Genomic DNA, 19,440 nt, shown 5'->3' with positions numbered 1-19,440 from the left:
TATTGCAATAAGCAAAAGATGCTAAGATATGAGAGCCTGTGTTAGGGTTGTGAGCAGGAGATCAGCAAGGAAGAAACTAAACCGAAAGAAACATGGCCTGGAAAGGGCGTTAACAGGAATTTCACAGAAGGCGAAATGGCCAATAAATATATTTTTAAACGTTTCGCCTCTATTTTTGGCTTCACCACAAATGCAAAGAACTACAAAGAACTGCAAACGAAAGCAGCCCTGTCATATTGGCAAGGTTGGGGTGTGTGTGTGACCCCAGTGGACCGGGAGCCTGGGAAGTGGTCACCCGTATTTGTTGACTGAAGATGACTGCAACTGTTCTGAACAGTTTGGTAACATGTCAAAAACTTTAAAAAGGTGTATATACCCCTTGACCCAGGAATTCTAAGAAAACAGTCATAGATATGCAAAGGTTTATGTACAGAAAATGTCAACGCATTAATATTTATAGTAGTGAAAAACTGAAAACAAGCTACATTTCTAATAATGGAATTAGTTAAATAAATTATAATACATCCATTAAAAGGATTACAATGCAGCCCATTTAAAAATTGGGTTTTAGAAGAATATTTAATCACGTGAAAAACTATTTTTAGTCATTACTAAGTGAAAAGAACAGTTTATTAAACAGTATAAACACTCTGATTTGACGTATAAGTGAAACATTCACAAAAAAGTGTTTATCAGGCATTGAATGTTAGTCTGAAGCTCGGGAGAAAGAAGGGAGCTACAGTTACACATACCTTGAAAATGGTTACATTTAGGTCATATGAGGGTTATTATACTGTTCTGTTTTGTAAATAAAAAAGTCTTACAAAACCCACCTGAAAAGAAATAATTAAGTTGGCAAAGAAAGTAAATTAAATGTGCTGGTTCACTAAAGCACGTAGAGCAGACCTGGCCGGGATCCATGCCCGGTAGGTTAGTTGCTATGGGTATTGAACTTCATGGAGGGAGGATGGACAGGGCGACCCAAGGACAACAGAGGACAGTCTCCTTGGGCCTCAGGGAACCCCTGCATGCCGGGCAGGAAGCAGAAAGGAGAGGAGCAGCCGCAGGACAGGGAAGAAACACACAGGTGGACCGATGGACAGGCCGAGGAGAGCCAGGAAGCCCGGGAGGGAGAGTCCCGAGCCGGTGGCCCCAGGGGGGCTTGTGTTGGACGAAGACCGGCGACCGACAGGTTGTGCTGATAGGGGATCCTTGAGGTTCGGCTTGGTTTGGAGTCTTAGGCCTTGAGGTATGACACCCACACAGAATACGACCTGAGTCATATGTGTGCAGTCTGTGCGCTTACACGCTCGTGGAACGGGCACCGGGCACAACCGCAGCCTCGCAGAGCAGCCTGCCTTCAGCACCACAGGCTGGTTTTGCCTGTTTCTGAGCTTTATATGCCCAGAATCACCCAGTGTGAACTCTGCTGTCTGGCTTCCGTTCAGCGCCACGCTGTGCGTGGGTGTGGCTCATCCACTCTCACCGCTGACACTCCATGGCGTGAATATCCACAGTTTATCATTCAGTTGTTGATGGACATTCGGGTTACTCCCAGGATTGGGCTCGTTCTCTGGATTCTCTGTTCTGTTCCTTTGGTCTCTATGTCTGTTCTTGTGCCAGTCGCAAGCTGTGTTAATAACGAGCGCTTTGTGTTGTAATAACGAGCGCTTTGTGTTGTAATAACGAGAGCTTTGTGTTGTAGCAAGATTTCTCCATGGTCGTTCTCCAAGATTGCACAGTCCGTTCTGGGCTCTGCATTTCCTCTCACACTCTGAGCCAGCGTGTCAGTTACACACACACACACACCTGCCGCGGCTGTGATTTGAATTTCGCTGAATCTATAGGTAGTTTGGGCAGAACTGACACTTTTACAATATTGAGTCTTCCAGTCTGTCATCATGTCGTATCCCTCCATTTAAGAGCTGTGTTACTTCTCCAAGTAATGTCGTGTGGTTTTCAGCGTAGAAGTCTTAGTTTAGCAAACTTTGGAGAGAGCAGTTTGGGTGAAATGGCAAAAACTAAATAAATTCTTAGATGTTAAGGAGGGAAATGAGAAACAGAGGTGGCAAATGTAGACTGTTCTTTTAGATGTTTGATGGTGAAAGAAAGGAAAATTGGTCTAGCCTGTGAGATGCAGACTCAGAAAGTTTGGGGTGGGCGTGCCCTCTGAGGCTGTGGTCGAGATCGGGGAGGGCAGAGGTTGGACACAGAGTTAGTTGACGGCACAGAGACGTGGGAGGTGGTCAGGGTAGCCTGGAGAAGGAGGAGGAGCAGCAGTGTCGTGGGGTCGTTTTGAGGTAGGCTGTGTCAGGCCTGCGTTACCGTAGTAACGAGTCCTCGGGCTCGTGGCCGCTGGCGCCGTGAGCCGTCCTGGGCTGTGCCCTTTGCCACTGACAGCAGCGGGCCCACGTGCAGGACGCTGCCCTCCCGGGCATCCTGACCCACATTTCCAAGCCCCCGTTTCTTTTAGCAGAGCCTGTATTCTGTTTTCTCTATTGGAGGCACATACTTGTACATCCCTTACCACAGGAGTCCCTTCCTCCAGAGCATCTTAGTTCACTTAAGGTTAAGCAGAAAGAGGCCCAAGACCCTTGAGGAAGGTTTTGTGTTAGACATTCTACATATGGAGGAAACGGAGATGCGGAGGTACGGGATTTAATGCTTACGTTACAGAAGGAGCTTTTGCGGGATTCGTGGGCACAAGTTTGTTTTGCAGTTTAGTGGAAATTAATTTACTTGGAGATGTTTTTAGGGTTGTTGTTGTTTGTCTTTAGATGCAAAGCTTTCAATACATACAGGGAAAATTGCACCTCTGTGTCTAGCAGGGAGATTGTGTAAACCTACCTGTTATGTAAGATTATAATGTTTTTAAGAAAGTACACAAGAAGACAGTGTTTTTCACTGTCGTACTTGCGGTGGTGGAACTGGCCTGCCAGTATTAGAAAGTAGAGAGTAGGATATGGAAGGTCTTGTTGGGCTACTCAGTCCTATTTATATCCACCAAATTTGGACTTGTAGCTTTAACAAGGAAGGGAAGAAGGACAGAGAGGGTATAATTCATTGTGGCTAAAAAGCTGTAATAAGCATTTTCATTAAATCCCAAATATCTCGTGTGGGTGCGTTCGGGGAAATCCTTTCCTGGTGTGGCGTCTAAGGGGCCCTTTCTCTGGGGAGGTGGTGAGGGATGGATAGGCAGACCTGAGGGGTGGGAGCAGGGGCGGGGACAGGAATATCTTGAGTGAGATCTGATAAATTAAGTTTCAGAAGCTGGAATATACCTTTCCCAGTCCATCCGTGGGACCTGCCGCATCTGAAACCATGCAGAAAGGTCCTTTTTTACACGCGCTGCGCATGCTAATGAAACATTTTTAAATCACGAGGTCCTGATCCATCTCAAGATTTGTTTTCCCACCTGTGCTGTATAATACAGCTGTCTAAAGCTGCTCGTTTGGTTTCTTCACATTGCCTTTCTTTCCTAAGTGGTCTGTAGTTTTAACCACATGTTCCCGACACATTCTGTGCTCCTTGGACTCCAGGATGACAAAAGCTTTGCATTTCAAAGTCAAAACCAAAATCCTCATTTAAAAAGTAATTCCAGTTTCACAAGAAAGGTTGATCTTTGAGAGTTCTTTTCAAGACAGGAAATTTTAGCATATAATGGATCAAGTGCCAGTGAAGTCTCTCCCTGCTCAGCCGTGCCCACGTGTAATGCTGCTTCCAGATAAAGTGCAAACCAGCCGTAACGCCTGGAGACAGAGGAAGGCCTGCGGGATAGAGAGCAGCTCCCACCAATGAAGGAACACTGCCTTCTCTAAACTTTTGATTCTTCTGACCCTCTCTGTGTTTAAACACCTTTTTCCCAGGCAGACCATTCATTAGATGTTGGAAAAAGCATAGCCTTATGGTCGACCTCTGCTTTTGTCCCCTGGTCTTCTTCCATCACTTCTGGCTCTGCGTCCTCCTCCAGTGCTGTCACCCTTCCCACTTCTGCTTCACCCCTGATGTTTGTGGGTCGTAATCACATTCCCGCTCTCAGTCTCCGCTCCTCCAGGTCTCCTGTTTATTTCCTCTAACCCTGCGTCTTAGCCGTACCTGCCATCGTTCTCTTAACTCACGCCCGTTTGTCTCCGCTGCTCTGGTAAAGAGGTGCTCGCCTCACTGAGAGTCTGGCGTGGCCTGGGGGGTCCTGGGGGCAATGCCTGCGCCTGGCCGGCCTGGGGACACCTGGCGTTGCTTCTGCCGAGACCCAAACCTCGGGGACCAGCCAAGCGCATCTCCTCCTCCTCCTCCGCGCCTGTTCAGCTCTTACCGTTTGTCTGTTTGGAATGACCCTTTTTCCTGTCCTCTAACATCTGCTGCCAACTCCCCTTTCTACCCAAGCTGAAGGCCGTAGCGCTCATTCATTCCTCTCTGTGGCCTTTACAGCACTTTGCATGCAGGACTCAGGCAGTATGCTTTTACAGTTTTATTGAGATATAATTCACACATCATACGATCCACCCGTTTACAACGTACAGTGTAATAGGTTTAGTATGTTCTCAGAATTGTGCGACCATTACCACAATCAGCTTTCTAACATTTTCATCGTTCCCTCTGATCACCCCGTCCCACCCTAGCCCTGCGCAACCACTGACCCGCTTTCTAACTCTGGATTTGCCTTGTCTGGACACTTCATAAAAATGGAATCGTACAGTGTGGTCTTCTGTGACTGGCTTCTTTCAGTCCAGATAATGTGTTCATGGTTCATGTTGTAGCATGTATCAGAACTGCCTTCCTTTTCATGGGCGAATCAATCAATACTTTTTGAATGAATGTTTTTACATTTCTATTTTTTATATAAATTTATTTAGTTTTGGCTGCGCTGGGTCTTCGTTGCTGCGCGCAGGCTTTTCTCTGGTTGCGGCGAGCGGGGGCTACTCTTCGTTGTGGTGCGCAGGCTTCTCCTTGAGGTGGCTTCTCTTGTTGCGGAGCACGGGCTCTAGGCGTGTGGGCTTCAGTAGTTGTGGCATGCAGGCTCAGTAGTTGTGGCTCGCGGGCTCTAGAGCACAGGCTCGGTAGTTGTGGCGCACGGGCTTAGCTGCTCTGCGGCATGTGGGATCTTCCCGGACCGGGGCTCGAGCCCATGTCCCCTGCATTGGCAGGCGGATTCTTAACCACTGCGCCACCGGCGAAGCCCCAGTATAATTTTTAAATTTAGATCTTTAGCCAGTTTTAAATTTATGTTTACGTATGACATGAGTAGGAATCTAACCACAACTGGGCCCAGTTTTCCTAATACAATTCATCGATTTCAAGTGCATCTTGATCATATTCTAAACCCCACTGATCTAATTTTATCAATACAACGCTCTTCTAATTAGTGTGCTCTTACACTGTTTTATAATCTGGTAGGGCAAGTCCTACATCATTTTTCTTCCTTTAAAATGTTTTCTTGGCTCTCTTTATATATTTACACTTAAGGATAAATTTTAGAATCAGTTACCAAGGTTCAAAAAGAGCCTTTGGGATTTGGTTTGGAAATGTATTTAGAGTATATTTTTAGGTGAAAACAAAATCAGCTTGTAAATAATCTATATAATATCATTGCCATTTTGTTTCTAAAATTACATGTATGTATAATAAAGTCTCAAGGAATATATGACTATATATAGAAGTGGTTATCTCCTAATGCTAATATTATAGGTGATTTGGGGGGCTGCCTTTTTTTTCTAAATTTTCTACAATGCATGTGTAATACTTTTTAAATCAGAAAAATAAAACCCTTGAAAAAATGTTGTTAAACTAAAATATATTCATTAGTAACTTCATGACTATCAACTTAACAGAACCCAAATTAGAATAAAAAGTATTTCATGGGCAATAGCTACATGACTTGTGAAGATTCCTGGCTCAGAATGTAAACCAAAGTTGTCCAGAGAGTTCCTGGGAAGGATTAACGTAAGAAACTGAAGCAGTACAACCTCATAACCTCCTCACTTACGTCAGCTGGTTGAGGAGACCTGAGAGCTGCAGCATTTTCACCGAGCAGTATTTCTGGGTTACGGCCTGTGCAGCCGTGTTCACAAGGCCCCTTGCCTCTCTGGTTTCCCCGTCTCAGAGACTCTTGTTCATATGATGCAGCCAGAGCTTGAGGTACACCAAGATTTCGTGTGGTCTGAATCTGGCCCTTGCACGTCCTGGTCTTTTAGCAAAACGTTGAGCAGAAAGAAGGTTGCCAAATCTGCTCCCAGCTCTTTGCGATATTGATGTTTGAAAAAGCAGCATAGTCATTCTTGGCTCAGAGCATCTAGAGTCTGTCAACAGTGTAATTGAAACTTGGATTCTTTTTGCATTTTAATCTACATGCTCTTTTCTGGGTAATCTTATCTGTTTAATAAAAACAACAGTAACAATAATGACAACAACATCTAACATTTCCCAAGCATTTTCTGTGTGCCCGGCATTGTACTGTACTTTATATGAATATCTCATTATGTCATTAAAACAACCCTATAAATATTATTGCCTCTTTTTACAGATGAGGAAACTGAGGCTCCGAGGGGTCCAGGTCACACAGACTAATAATTGGCAGAGCTGGCATTGAGTCCCAGGCAGCCTAACTCCAGAGCCTACGTTTTTAACTGCACTTTAAACTCAATTGTTTTAATACATATTTTTTATTTTTGGCTGTGTTGGGTCTTCGTTGCTGCGTGTGGGCTTCCTCTAGTTGCCGCGAGTGGGGGCTACTCCTTGTTGCGGTGCGCGGCTTTCTCACTGCGGTGGCTTCTTTTGTTGCAGAGCGCGGGCTCTAGGTGCGTGGGCTTCAGTAATTGTGGCTCACGGGCTTCGGTAGTTGCGGCTCGCGGGCTTAGTTGCTCCGCAGCATGTGGGATCTTCCCGGACCAGGGCTCGAACCAGCGCCACCAGGGAAGCCCCTAAACTCAATTTTTAATTTACTTCCTCTCCTAAAACCTGCTCTGCCTCCTGTATTTTCAGTCTTATTTGTCCCACTCTCTGTTCTCTCTCACGTAACCCTGCCTCCTGCCCGTCCTGCCTTTGGAAAATCTCCCACCCACCTGGTCCCCCCACGTTCCTGGGCCCACCTTAGGTTTAGTCCGGCTTCACTCTCCCCGGGCTCGTGACAGTAACCTCCCTCGACATGTCCCTCCTTCCACTCAGGCGGACGTGCTTTATCTTCCTAGTGTCTTCTGAGAACACGAAGCTGATCGTGTCACTCTGCTGTTTTAAAGGGCTCGGATTTGCTGCTGTAGTTGTCGTCCTTGTTGTTTTAACCAGATGAAATCTGAACCCCATAGCTCTGTGTATGCTGTCTGGCCCCAGTCTGTCCCTTCAGCTTCACCTCTGTCGTTCTGCACCCGGCCCCCTACCTGATGCTTCAGCCGCAGGGGAAGCTCACTCTCCCAAGGTCTGCACCAGGCCCCAAGGTGGCTCTGCGCGTCTGCACTTGCTTTATCGCTTGACCGCCTCTTCTGTCTCTGATCTCCTGGACACACTCCTGTTCGGGAACATCTCGGACCCCTCCAGGGTGAAGCGGACATCCTCCTGTCTCCCCCGAAGCGTGTTCAGGCCTTGGTCATGGCCCTTTCCCTGCTGGGTCATAATCATCTGTGTACGTGCAGATCCGTTCATCTTTCAGCACCTAGCACATGGTAGGCCCTCAGTACATGCTGGTTCGGTGCCTCAAGGAACGTCAGAGAGAAAGTTTAAAACAATAGGAGATATACTTGTAAACAAACAGAGGACTAGCGTGTCTCTCTTTGGCTCGGTCAGCAAGGGAGCGGCACGTGGCCAGTGGGGGAAGCCTCCCTCAGGCAGGGACCAGGGTGCAAGATGAGGATCCTGCCTGATCACGCGTGTACCCCTCCCTCTCCTGGGCCTGTGAGTGATGGTGTCGCCCAGTGGGGGGGTACTCCCGGGGTGCGAGCCCTGGGGTGGGAGCCAGCTCTGCAAGTCACCCTCTCGGGGCCTCGGACCAGTCACTAACCTTCCTTTTCAGGAAGAGACGTTTGATATTTGCTTTTACACTTTCCTGATTGTTAATTTTGACACAGGAAGACTTCACATACAAACTGCCTCTTTTTTGTCATTTCTCTTTTCTTTTTTAGCTTTACTGAGCTAAAACTGACAAAACTGTAATACATTCAAAGTATACACCCTGATGGTGTGATGCACACAGACATCGTGAAGGGATTCCCCATCCTTCCGGTCGAGTTACCAACACATACGTTGTCTCGCGATCCCCTTTCTTCTCTACGAGGACACTTGAGTCCCGCTCTCTCGGCGGACTTCAAGTCTGCAGCACAGCGTTATGGAGTCCAGTCATTGTGTTGGACCTGGGACCTCAGACCGCATTCATCTCATAACTGAAAGTCTGTGCCCTTTCACCACTCGCTGCCATTTCTCACACCCCCAGCCCCTGGCAACTACTGTTTCCACTCTCTGTGTCTCTGAATTTGATTTGCCTTTTTTTCCCCAGGTTCCACATGTAAGTGACACCACGCAATATGTCTCTTTCTCTGTCTGGCTTATTTCACTGAGCACAATGCCCTCCAGTTTCATCCACGTTGTTGCAAACGTCCTCTCTTTGCTGGTGAACAGTAATTCTTAACTCGGTGCCAATAGGGTTGTTTTACTTGACGTGACTCCATCTCTCCTTGCAGCTTCAGAACGAGTTAGAGAAGGGCGAGCGGGACAACTCAGAGCTCCAGGAGTTTGCCAACGCCGTCCTGCAGCAGATAGCAGACCACTGCCCCGACATCCTGGAGCAGGTGGTCAGCGCGCTGGAGGAGTCATCGTGACCGTCCCCGTGGGGGGCGGCCAGCCCAGTACGGGAGCCCGCTCGATGAGCCCGGGAGCCGAGAAGGGAGGAAGTACGAGGAGGGGGCGCTCAGACGGCTCTTGGCAGCAGACACGCGCTCCAGACTCTGCCCTGTCTTGGTTAGTCCCGCGAGTGTGGCTCCAGCACCGTTTCTGCGTCTGTCTTCCTATCTTCCGCTGTTGTGTCTGCGCCGATTGTCCTGCCGTCCAGGGTGGGTGAGCGGCCGAGCCTCCGTGGAGAGCTGCCATCCGGCCATCAGCAGTGACACCGTGGACGCGGGCGGCCGTGCCCTGACAGAGGGACACGGGGGAGAGCCCTCCTCCCTTCTGTCCGTGGCGTGAGGACTAAGTCTGGACTCTGCGGAGCTCAGCTCACCGAGAGACGCCTTCCCTGCAGACCAGGGTGCCGCGTGTTCTAATGTCACAACAGGTGCTTTCTCGTAAAAGGGTAAAAAAGACAAAAAACAATCTCAAAAAGAGTATTAAAAGAAGAGACGGTGGGGAGAGAGAACAGGGACAGAGAGCCGACCGACTCCTCTTCCCCATCCGTCCTGGTTACTGTCCGCGAGGGCCGTCTGTGCGGGACCGCGGGGGGGCTGCGCCGCGGCTCGGAGATCCTGGCCTCCGTGCTCACTGGTCCCCGCGCCTCTCCTAGCCTCTGGGCCGGCTCCCTCCTGTTCGGGCCTTTGGCTTGGTGTGTCAGAGCACAGCTGTCACTGAAAGAGAAGAGGGCAGTGTGGCCACCCCCGCAGTTCTGCTTCTGTGGAGGGCGACCGGCCCTCGGGGTCAGGCCGGCTTCTCCCCAACCCCTCCCTCGTCAGCAGTCTAGGCCCCAGAGGGCGCTTCTGCCTGAGCCCACCGCCCGCGCTCCCCGCTCAGGTGGCCCAGCCCCGCCACTCCCCGCTCAGGTGGCCCAGCCCCCCCCCCCCCACCCCGCTCAGGCGGCCCTCCTGATCCAGAGCGTCGGCTTCGGATGAGTGCTGCTCATCCCACTCGCATTCCTGCCCCCTTTCTTTCATTCGGATGATCGTTGCGAAGTGCCTACCGTGTGCAGGTCTCTGTCGGCCACCCGTCCTGGAAGAAAGCCTCTCTGCAGGGAGGGAGGGCAGTCGAGGATTCTGTGAGACCCACCTGGCCAAGTCAGCACAGTAAGAGGCATGCCCTTCCCCCGCCCCATCTTAATAGAAGGTATCCTTTCCAGAAAAATCTTCCACGAGTCAGCATTTCTCATTATAATGGAATTTATGGGTCTTGGGGGGCAGAGGGCTAAGTCACTTACCCGCCTGCAGGATCCCATCTGGTGACTCGGGATTCGGGGTTTTGTCCCCTGAGAGAGTGTACTGTTTAATGGGCCGCAACTGTGGATGGTGTTTTCGCTACACATCCAGGTGCGCCTTGTCAAACTCGGCCAGGCCCATGTTGCAAATCAGAAAATTGACCCCAAAGTTGCAAATCCCGTGGAAGGTATTGACCTCTTCCCCAGGCGTAGATAATGGCAGCCTTAAATATCAGGCACCGAGAAGTAGATCACTTCACCCAGCTCTGTAGCCCCTTGACCACCTCTCTAGCCAGACACCCACCGGACACTCACATCCTGGTAAGAGTTGCTGGGCTCGATGGGTCTGTCTTGCGTTTTCTCCTTTCTCCTCCCCAAGTTCTCCGATGCTGCCTGTTAGGTCCTCACAGCCGTCAGTCCTGCATCTTCCCGCCGGCAGCCCGTGACCGTACCATTAACTTATACGGTCACATCTCCAGCTGCCCTGACTCCCTGCCGTAAAACAATCTCTCCCTGTGAGAAGCTGTCAAGCGCTCCTTACCGAAGGTTTAAATGGACTCTGCTCATAAATTTCTTACTGAGATGCTTCCTGATTGCCAGGCTGGCCGGAGAGGGGGTGCAGCGGAGGTTAGACAGCAAGCGGTGGCCGTTTGTGGTCAATTACCTCAATCCCGTTTATTTATGGCACTGCCCATAAATCATGTAGAAAGCCCCCAGTATTTTAGGGCTGGAGTCTCGGAATCTCACGCCGTCCACCACAGTGCCAGAACTGCGGTAGAAAGACACCCTCCCCGGGACCACAGCAAACAGGTAGCAGGAGCAGAGGCCACGTGCAGAGCAGCGGCGGGCCTGGCCAGCTTCTCTCTTAGCTGCTCCCGGGTCCTGCTGATCGCACGTTACCCGCCAGATACCATCCCTGCCACCTGCCCTCCTGCCTGCTCTCCCTCCTGTGGCTTCCCCTCCAGAGCCTTATGGGATTCCTCTGGGCAAGTGCTTCTGAGAAGATCAGTTTCTGGGCAGACGCCATCTGTCTGTCTCTGAACCATAGCGGGACTCTCTTCGGTGCATCTTGGGTGGTCATCCTAGCATCTCAAATGGATCTAGGGGCTGTTTGGTCCTGGATGAAAGTCGGCTCTGGCTGAAGTTTAATAGTGAGCAAGGACCTGCCTTCATACCACAGGCAAAGTTAACATAGTTTCTAGCATTCAGAGTGTCTTACTAAGTTTAGGTCATTCAGTGAGCCAACACTTGCTAAATGCACAATTCCCATCACACGAGATCTGTCATTCCGTGACCTCTTCTGATACTCATGGTTTCACAAGTTCATGAAGCTGCTACCGAAGATGTGTAACCTTGAAAACTCACTGCGGGTTACCTGTGATGTCCACCAAACTCCTCCCTCCCCTTGGCAAGTCTCGTTCCCCTTAGCACCTGAAGCTCTGTACCCAGATCAAAGTCACCGTGAAGGGGGAAGCAAGAGGAAGAGTGGGTGGCATCCGCCCTGGGGCTCAGGACAGAAGAAGGACAACGCGACCGTCTCCTCTTCCCATGTACCTCCATCCCAGGCATTCGCTGAGCTCTGATGCAGTGTCTGGACTGAGATTTGCAAGGACTTGGATACCGTTTGAAATGGAAAAGATTTTAAGTGCGCTTTAACATGTGAAGAGATGGGAATGGGGCTCCCCAAATCCATCTCGGCTCTTAACTTTGACCGTGTACCTTACCATCTGGAGGCTCCTCTCTTCCTGACGCTTGGGCTTTAGAAATACTAGTGAAGCAGACGGGACCCGAGGCACCTCCGGTGTGGGTGGCGGCAACGGGGCTCGGCCTTTTGTGTCCATAACGGTCTGCTGGGTTTTCCGCAGGAGCCACTGGCTCACCCGCCCCTCGGAGGGAGAGGAGAAGAGGACGGTCGTCTCCAAGTTGTGGCCGATGGCCGATGGGCAGGATCGGTGTCAGGATTTGCTGCTGGGGTCCTGCTGGTCCCCCCCGCGCCCTCCTGTGGAGCCCGCTGTGTGAGCACAGGCCCTCGGGTGGCCCCGGGGCCTTTGAGGCAGGAGCAGGGGAGGGGGGCGTGGCCATGCAGATGTGGCCCTCCAGTGGTTTTTCCCCCGGAGTCCCCACGGACCCTGCGTGCCGCCCCCACAGCTTCATCTTCCACCGGCTGGAGCCCAGGGCTGCGGGAGGAGAGGGGGGGGCGCGGGGGGGGGGGCGGGGGGGCTTGCAGCTGGGCCGAGCAGACCTGGGCCCACCCGCACTGCCGGCCCCGGCTTCTCGGCAGGGATGCACCGTCAAAGAAGTGTCTTCAGAGGACTCTGGTGTTTCCCCCACGTGAACTAAGGGAACATTTGGGCAAGAAGAAAACATCCAGGGGAACCCTGAACAAAATGGCTGTCTTACTCTTTTTAAGCAAAAACTTTCCAAACTTTTTAGTGTCAAAACTGTTTAACCAAGTGTCTCCTGGTTTTTTCCAATGTGTTTGGCGAGTGCTGTGACCCTCTTGTAGGTATTTCTCCTCCTGACTCTTGGGGGAGAGATGGTTTTAGGGATTGATTTGGAGGGAGTGGGTTTTTGTCCCACACCCACCTCCTCTTTTGTTTCTCTGCTTGTCGATGTTGTCTGTGTGGTTCAGAGAACTGGGGCAGTTACCTTGTGTCCATTGTTGAGATTATTAAGATATTACAAAGTAGTTGTAGGACTGAAAAATTAAAAAGCTGTGTTTTAAAAAAAATCCCACCAATATCATGTTAATAAAGGAATTCAAGCTATGGGGCAGCCAGGCTCCTTCCGTCCCCCCGAGTTGGCTGGGACAGCAGCTGGGCCGGCGTCTGGGGAAACACGGTGGCCGTGGTCCAGGCAGGCGACCACCCAGGGAAGGAGGCAACCGCTGAGTTAGGGGAACAGGCTCCTGGGCCCCGGCTTGCCCGTCCACCTTCAGGACCTGTGCGGGGCGTCTCCAGATCTGTGAGCCCACACTGGCCGCAGCCCCGTGTGCCGGATGCTGTGTGGTCACCTGGGCCTGGCGCCGGACCTCTTCCTGCGCACTTGGTGCTATACCATCCCGTGGCCCATCCAAGACGGGCCAAGCCCCGGCCAGCCTGGAGCCTACGATCTGGGTGGGTGAGTCCTCCTCAGAGCCCAGTTCCTTTGGCTTCAGTCCCTGGATCCTTTCCCTGAAAGCTTTTTAGACCCCGGGTCTCCCAGGCCCAGGCCGTCCGTCTGGGCCCTAGCAGTGGCCTGGCCAGGAAAGGAGGTGGCCCCTGCCGAAGCCAGCGAGCCCCCCACCCTCCCACAGCAGTACTGTGCTCCACCTCGGACGGTGGACCCCCGGGGGCGGCCCGGGGCCTTCGAGCCCAGCGGGCGTGCAGGGGGTGGACTCGGGCCTCCTGGGGCGGCTCCCCCTGCTCCGGGGGGAGAGCTGCCCTTTGATGAGGCCCCAGGGCGCCGGGCACTGACCCCCTGTAGCTTGAGTTCCTTCTGGCAACAGTAGCGGCCGAGGGGTGGGGTCTGTGAGCGAACGCACCGCTGCCTTCAGCTGTGCGCCTGCCCCGTCGTGTGGCTGACACGATCATGACGTTACAGAGAAACTGAGTTAGAGTCGAATTTGCCTTGATAATTATTGTAAACACTTTGTTCGTTCTTTTTCTTTTTTATTCACAAACTAAATCCATGAGGAAATTATAAAGTTATTTAAAAATCATGTGCTGTGTCTTTCTTTGAGCCTCATGCAGTCTGCTCATCCAAGTGGAATGTGTCCTCAGATGCTTGCAAAGCAGGAGAGGCCCGCGGTCCCCACGAGGTCAGCCCCACTCAGGGTACCAGGGATGCAGGGGTGCCCGGGTCACGGGAGGGAGGAAGAGTGGACAGCACCCTGGCCCTGACGCGGAGAAGGGGGCGCCCCCGTGGGTGCCCACCTGGACTCCAGCTTGGCAGCCCCCTCGTTGTGTTTCACAGTCTGCATGCCAAGGCCCCAGCCCCTGTCCCCATTTCGGCTCTAACGGTTCCAGAGCCTAGAACAAGCGCCCACAGGGTGGGCGCGGACTCAGAGGGTCTGGATCAGCGGGTGCTGGAGCTCCCCTGGGGCGTGCGCCCATGTGTAGACTCCGAGGTGTGAGCTGTGTCAGCCGACGGAAGGCGGGTACCAGGAGTACCAGGCTGCCGAGAGCATCTGCTCAGAAAATCTCCGGCTTTGGCATTTGTCTTGGGCCTGATGCTCAGGGAGAAATTATTCTGGGCACTCTGGTGAGAGTTGGTTTTCTGCTTCGCTTGTTTCTGTGTCTCCCCCACAGCGGGGCTGGCCTGCTCTCGTGCAGGTCCTGCTGCCCCCCTACCCGGGCGTTGGCACTGGGGGCCGCGTGCCGCCACCCCATATCCCTGCCACGCGTGGCTCCGCCCGGCCTCACCCCCTCCAGCCTGGGGCGCAGCGCTGCTGCCCGTCCTTCCCTTGTAAAGCGGGAACAGTTTCGCTGGCAGGACGTTGATTTTGCTGCACGAAATCACCAGCACGAGCAGATGTGTCCACAGCCAGCCGTCAGGTGGCAGTGGTCGCTGTCCCAGGGTTTTTCATTCAGCCTGTCTCACTGCTTGTTCACTTGCACCCCGTGGTCACCTGCTCAGCTGCAGACAAAGGGATGCAGAGACCCCGAGGTTTAAGGAAAATACGTGAGAGGAGAAGTTTCAGTGGAGAATTCCGTCCATTTACTTGGTTTTTTCTCTGGATCCGGAGAAGATTGTGATTATTTGGAGCATCTCGGGCTGACCCAGAGACAGTTAGGGGCTGGTTAGACCCTGGGTTGAGGGACCATTCTGAGGACGCTGGCTTGAGATCCACACGCTTTCCCAGGTGTCCGGGGGGACCCTGGACTCGCAGCCCGGAGCCTCGGCCGCCCTCGACCTCATCTCCCAACCTTCTCTAGGTCACAAGCCGTGACGGGGATAATGGGCGATCACGTTTAAGCTGCTTGAAAGCTGCCTTAAGAGTGCGAAGCATAGAATTGCTTTCTTCACATCTGCGATTTGCCTTAAGATCATCCAGGCCGTGTGCCACGGAGGCAGTGACGAGCAAGACGTGGACACAGGGAGACTGGCTGTGAGTCCTTGTCCCGGCCGGGCGCTGGGCACCCGGCTCTTCACACTGCTCTGTCTACCGCCTGTGTCTTACTAAACATTCACGCCCTGCAGCTGTGCTTGCCGGGGATCCCACGCGGACCTTCCCCCAAGACCCCCGGATCCCTCACCCACACTCAGCGGCCCAGCTTCCGGCTCCCGGGACCGTGGCCGGGGCGCCAGCTCAGGACTCTGCACATCACGTGTTTGTCGCTTGGCACCTTCGTGGCCGTCGCGTGCGGTAGGTCCTCTTGCCCCATTTCACAGATGAGCCCGGGGCGGCCACACAGCTTTCCCAGGGCCGTGCCCTCGTCCACGGCAGGGCTCTGTCTCCAGAGCTGTGCTCCCCCACCGCGTCAGTGGCCACCTCTCTGGGCGCGCGGGGTCCACGGGGGCGGGGTGGGGAGGGGAGGCGGGCAGGCCGTGCTCTTCGCAGGCCTCAAGTTTGACCTTGGAAGACAGTTTGGACAGCAGAGGGGCTCGAGGATGAGGGGGAGGCAGGAAGGGACACGGGCGAGTGGTCTGGTGTCCCCAGGGCAAGGTCACTCGCTCGGTTGGAGGGCACGGCGGGGCCCGAGGTCAGTGCCCGGAGGCCTGCGATGCCCTGGAGAGGAAGGCCTGCTGGGAGCATGGCACACGCGCCCAGGTCCCCCTGCAGCCACCGCGGGGAGCTGAGCGGGGAAGGGCAGCTGGGGGTCCGGGCCGGGAGGGGGCGGTCCGCCAGCCCGAGGCTGTGGGACGCGCTGGGAGGAGGCTGGGCCTGGGTCCCGGTTACACAGCAGGGAGTGAGGGGCCTGGGGGTTGACCCCCGTCGGTGTCGCCAGCCTCCCTCCCTGTTCTCTGAGCGGCCCGTGGCCAGTCCAGGGCTCAGAGCCAGGGAGGGGCCGAGGATGTGGGGACACCTCCCCTGGCCGGAGGGTTTGGGGCATCGAAGCCAGCGGGGGTTCAGAGGGTAGAGGGGAGCCACGCTCTCACCAGCAGGAACCGGGCAGGGGGGCTCCCGGGGGCCCGGGCCCTGAGGGACGCCCTGCCTTCCCGCCGCCATCCACGCGGCGCCTGGCACCTGCTGCCTGTGCCTGAAGGGACGTGCTCCGCGGTCCCGGGAGGGCGAGGACAGCATCCACCCATGAATTCATTTCTCAGCATTCCCGTCGGGCTTTGGCGGGAAGCTGCAGCATCCCTGCCCGGAGCTTGGGTGGGCAGCAGACAGCCTCCCAGCACGACGGCAGGGCCTCCACGCCCCGCCAGCCCGAGGAGGAGGGTGGCTGGAGGGCTCGGTCAGGCTCTCCTTGGGTTGTCACCAGAGTGTGGACGTCAGGATGAGCCACCTGATGCTTTAGGGGAAAAGAAAACTCGAGTAGCCACTCAGCCTTCCTGTCCGGGGGGCCATCGAGGGACCGAGTCTCCAGGCTGCCCGGCCCCTCCCCGCGCTTGGCCTCTGCGGGGCCTGCGGAGGTACGGGGAGCAGGATCCCCACCCTGCTGGACGGGCGGGCAACCGGGGCAAAGTAGGGCTTGGCCCGTGGGGCCCTTGGCCATGAGCGGGAAGGCCAGTGGGCCAGGAGCCGGAAGACGGGGTCCCCGTCCGGTCTGTACTACGGGTCGGGTGTGTGGCCCTGGAGAGTCCACCTGGCTTCTCTCACCTTCGGTTTCCTCGTGTTTTAAATAGAGATAAGGATGCCCACTCCCACAGATGGGGGACACGGGACCTGGAGTGGGAAGTCTCCTGCGGGGGGTGGTCACGGGTCTCTTCACCTGCCCTGTTCCAGGCCCCCCCCATCCGGGCTGCAGTGCCCTCCCCCAGGGGCGTCAGACGCCAACAGTCACGTTGCTTCCGCTGTAGAGGGAAAAACCCAGATGCCAACGCGCCTGCCTCATCAGCCGTGGCCGTGCTATCCTCCCACGGCGATGGGCTCCTGAATGCGGACTTTGTCCGCCCGGCCTGTTAGTCACAGTGGCGAAAGGGACCTGGGGGACTGGAGCCTGATGCCGGGTCCTTGAGCCAGGACGTCAGGCCGTGGGGTCCAGCCCGCAGCCCCCGACGTGGACCGGAACCTGCAGGGGGTGCGGTGTCCCCATCCAAGCCCAGCTCGGGGGGGCGGGGGGACAGCTGACCCCTGCTCCCCCGCTCAGGCCTGCGGCTGGAAGGCCCCCGAGGGCAGGCGTCAGAGCCAGCCTGGGGGGACCCTGTCTGCCCCCTGCCCGCTCACAATCCTGCCTCCAGGCTGGGAGGGGGGCGGCTGGGACTGAGCCTGGAGCCCGGGACCCCGCTGAGGGTCTTGCCGTGGACTCACCATCGGCCCCCCTGGGATCGGGTCCTCTGGGGCCTTGAGACTTTCCTTTCTTTGCAGCAGCTTCTGAGCAGTCTGACGAGGCTCCTTCCTACGTCGCCAACCTCGGGGAGCAGAGACCCAGAGCCTAAGGCAGGGGTTGCTTCTTCAGAGGAGGGTCTTCGTGCTGAAGGCTCGTTTGCCAGGGACCGCGATGGCAGCCAGTCTCTCTAAAGGCTCCTCCCCTCCCCCTGAGCGTGTGCTTGTGGGTGTGTGTGCGCGTGTGCTTGTGGATGTGCGTGCGCGTGTGTGTACGGACAGCCACACAACCGAACTGCGTGTTCACACGCACACGTACCCGCAGGCTTTGGCCCAGAGGGTCTCCCGGCCATGAAGGAAATGAGTAAACCACTTCCACACTCTTGTTCCCCTCGGAGGCTTGCAAAGAAGGTGTTAAGAGCGCAAGAGTTAAATCATAAACTTTATTAAAAGCCAAACAGCCCAACGTGTAGCTGTTGCCAGCTTGGACCGTGTCTGGGGCGAGGCTCCTGAGCGGCTCCAGAAGCCGTCGGGGGGCAGGACGCGGGGCGGCCTGCGTGCCGGGCTCCTCCCCTCCGCGCGCCCTCGCGCGCCCTGCGCAGCCTCCCGGCCTCAGAACGCCGGCTGTGGGCAGCCGGGCGGCTTGCTGGGCTCTCCTGGCCCGACGCCGGGTTCACGTCTGCGTCGCACCAGCTCTTCCGGGGGGCCCCGTGAGGTCTCCGTCAGTCGCCGTTGCCGGGGGTGACTCGCATCCCCGGGGCGGCCCCCCCGCCCACCGGCTGCCCCCCCCACCAAAGCGGTTCGTGGTCGTCCTGCCGGGGGGGCGCCCCGTGAGTTTAAGAAACGAGACTGAGAAGGGAGTTACTCGGAGAGCACGTGCGGGGCCCTCGGTCGCCCGGCTGCAAGCGGAGGGCAGGAAGGGGCTGCCGATTAAGTGCCTGCGATGAGCTGGACGCCAAGCCAGCCCTGCCCACGCGACAGACCGGGGTCCCGTCTGCGTTTCAGACGGATGCGGCTCGCATCTGTGCTCTCATCAGTGTACCCTCTGCATACAAGGGCGTCCGGGGCATCCTAGGTGCTCAATAAAAACGCACTCCACAAATGGATGGGAAGGAAGCCGAGCTCAGAGCGGGTTGCCGCACACCCGGGCTCACGCAGCCCGGCTGCGGCCAGCTGGGCAGAGCCCCAGGCTGCCCGGCCCCCGGCCTGGCTCCTCCTCTCCTGCCTTCCAGGCTCTTCTGCCTCTTCTCTGGGTATAGCCTGTGGGGCTCTTTCAAAGGCTACCGGCAAGCGATATGGCGATTCCCTCCAAAATTAAACTGAACTAACTACCAGATGACCTGGCAGCTCCACTTCTGGGTCTATACCCCAGAGAACTGAGGGTCTTAAAGAGATGCCTGTACACGCACGTTCATGGCCGCGTATTCACAAAAGCCCAAAGGTAGAAGCGATCCAAGTGTCCATCGATGCCATGAACAGATGAAGCAAAGTATCCATAAGATGGAATGTTATTCGGCCTTAAAAAAAAAAAAAAAATCCTGACACAGGATAGAACATGGAGGAAACTTGAAGACATTATTCTACGTGATTAAGCCGGACCCAAAAGGACAGATACTGTGTGATTCCTCTTATGGAGGTCCCTAGACCAGGCAAATTCACAGGAACAGAAGGTAGGAGCGTGGTTGTCAGCGGCTGGAGGAGGGGGATGGCGAGTTAGTGTCTACCGGGGACAGTCTCAGTTTGGGAAGAGGAAAAAGTTCTGGATGTGAACGGTGGTGATGGCCACACAACGGTGTGAACGTACTTAGTGCCACTGAATTGTGCCCTAAAAAAAATGGTTAAGGGCTTCCCTGGTGGCGCAGTGGTTGCGCGTCCGCCTGCCGATGCAGGGGAACCGGGTTCGCGCCCCGGTCCGGGAGGATCCCACGTG

General features: G+C 54.8%; 1 protein-coding gene across 41 annotated transcripts in view; it reads left to right on the top strand.

Moving 5' to 3' along the window:
* ERC1 (ELKS/RAB6-interacting/CAST family member 1) overlaps positions 1 to 19,440 on the top strand; it is a 573,654-nt gene that overhangs the window by 417,944 nt on the left and 136,270 nt on the right. For 4 of the 41 annotated variants that reach the window (XM_024129074.3, XM_028490866.2, XM_055085412.1 and 1 more), the window contains one exon: positions 8,664 to 12,285. The exons of 34 other annotated variants lie outside the window; for them this stretch is intronic. In XM_024129074.3, the coding sequence (XP_023984842.1) occupies positions 8,664 to 8,801 (138 nt within the window). In that variant the 3' untranslated portion in view covers positions 8,802 to 12,285. Of the gene's footprint in view, positions 1 to 6,520; positions 7,742 to 8,108; positions 8,640 to 8,663; positions 12,286 to 19,440 lie in introns of those variants that run through there. 3 more of the 41 variants (XM_024129073.3, XM_028490872.2, XM_028490868.2) reach the window with 3 other exon arrangements.

This window comes from Physeter macrocephalus, chromosome 6 (genome assembly GCF_002837175.3).
Source record: "Physeter macrocephalus isolate SW-GA chromosome 6, ASM283717v5, whole genome shotgun sequence".
Taxonomy (NCBI): Eukaryota; Metazoa; Chordata; class Mammalia; order Artiodactyla; family Physeteridae; genus Physeter; species Physeter macrocephalus.
The sequence above is the reverse complement of the archived record's forward strand: the minus strand, read 5'-3'. Positions and strand labels throughout refer to the sequence as shown.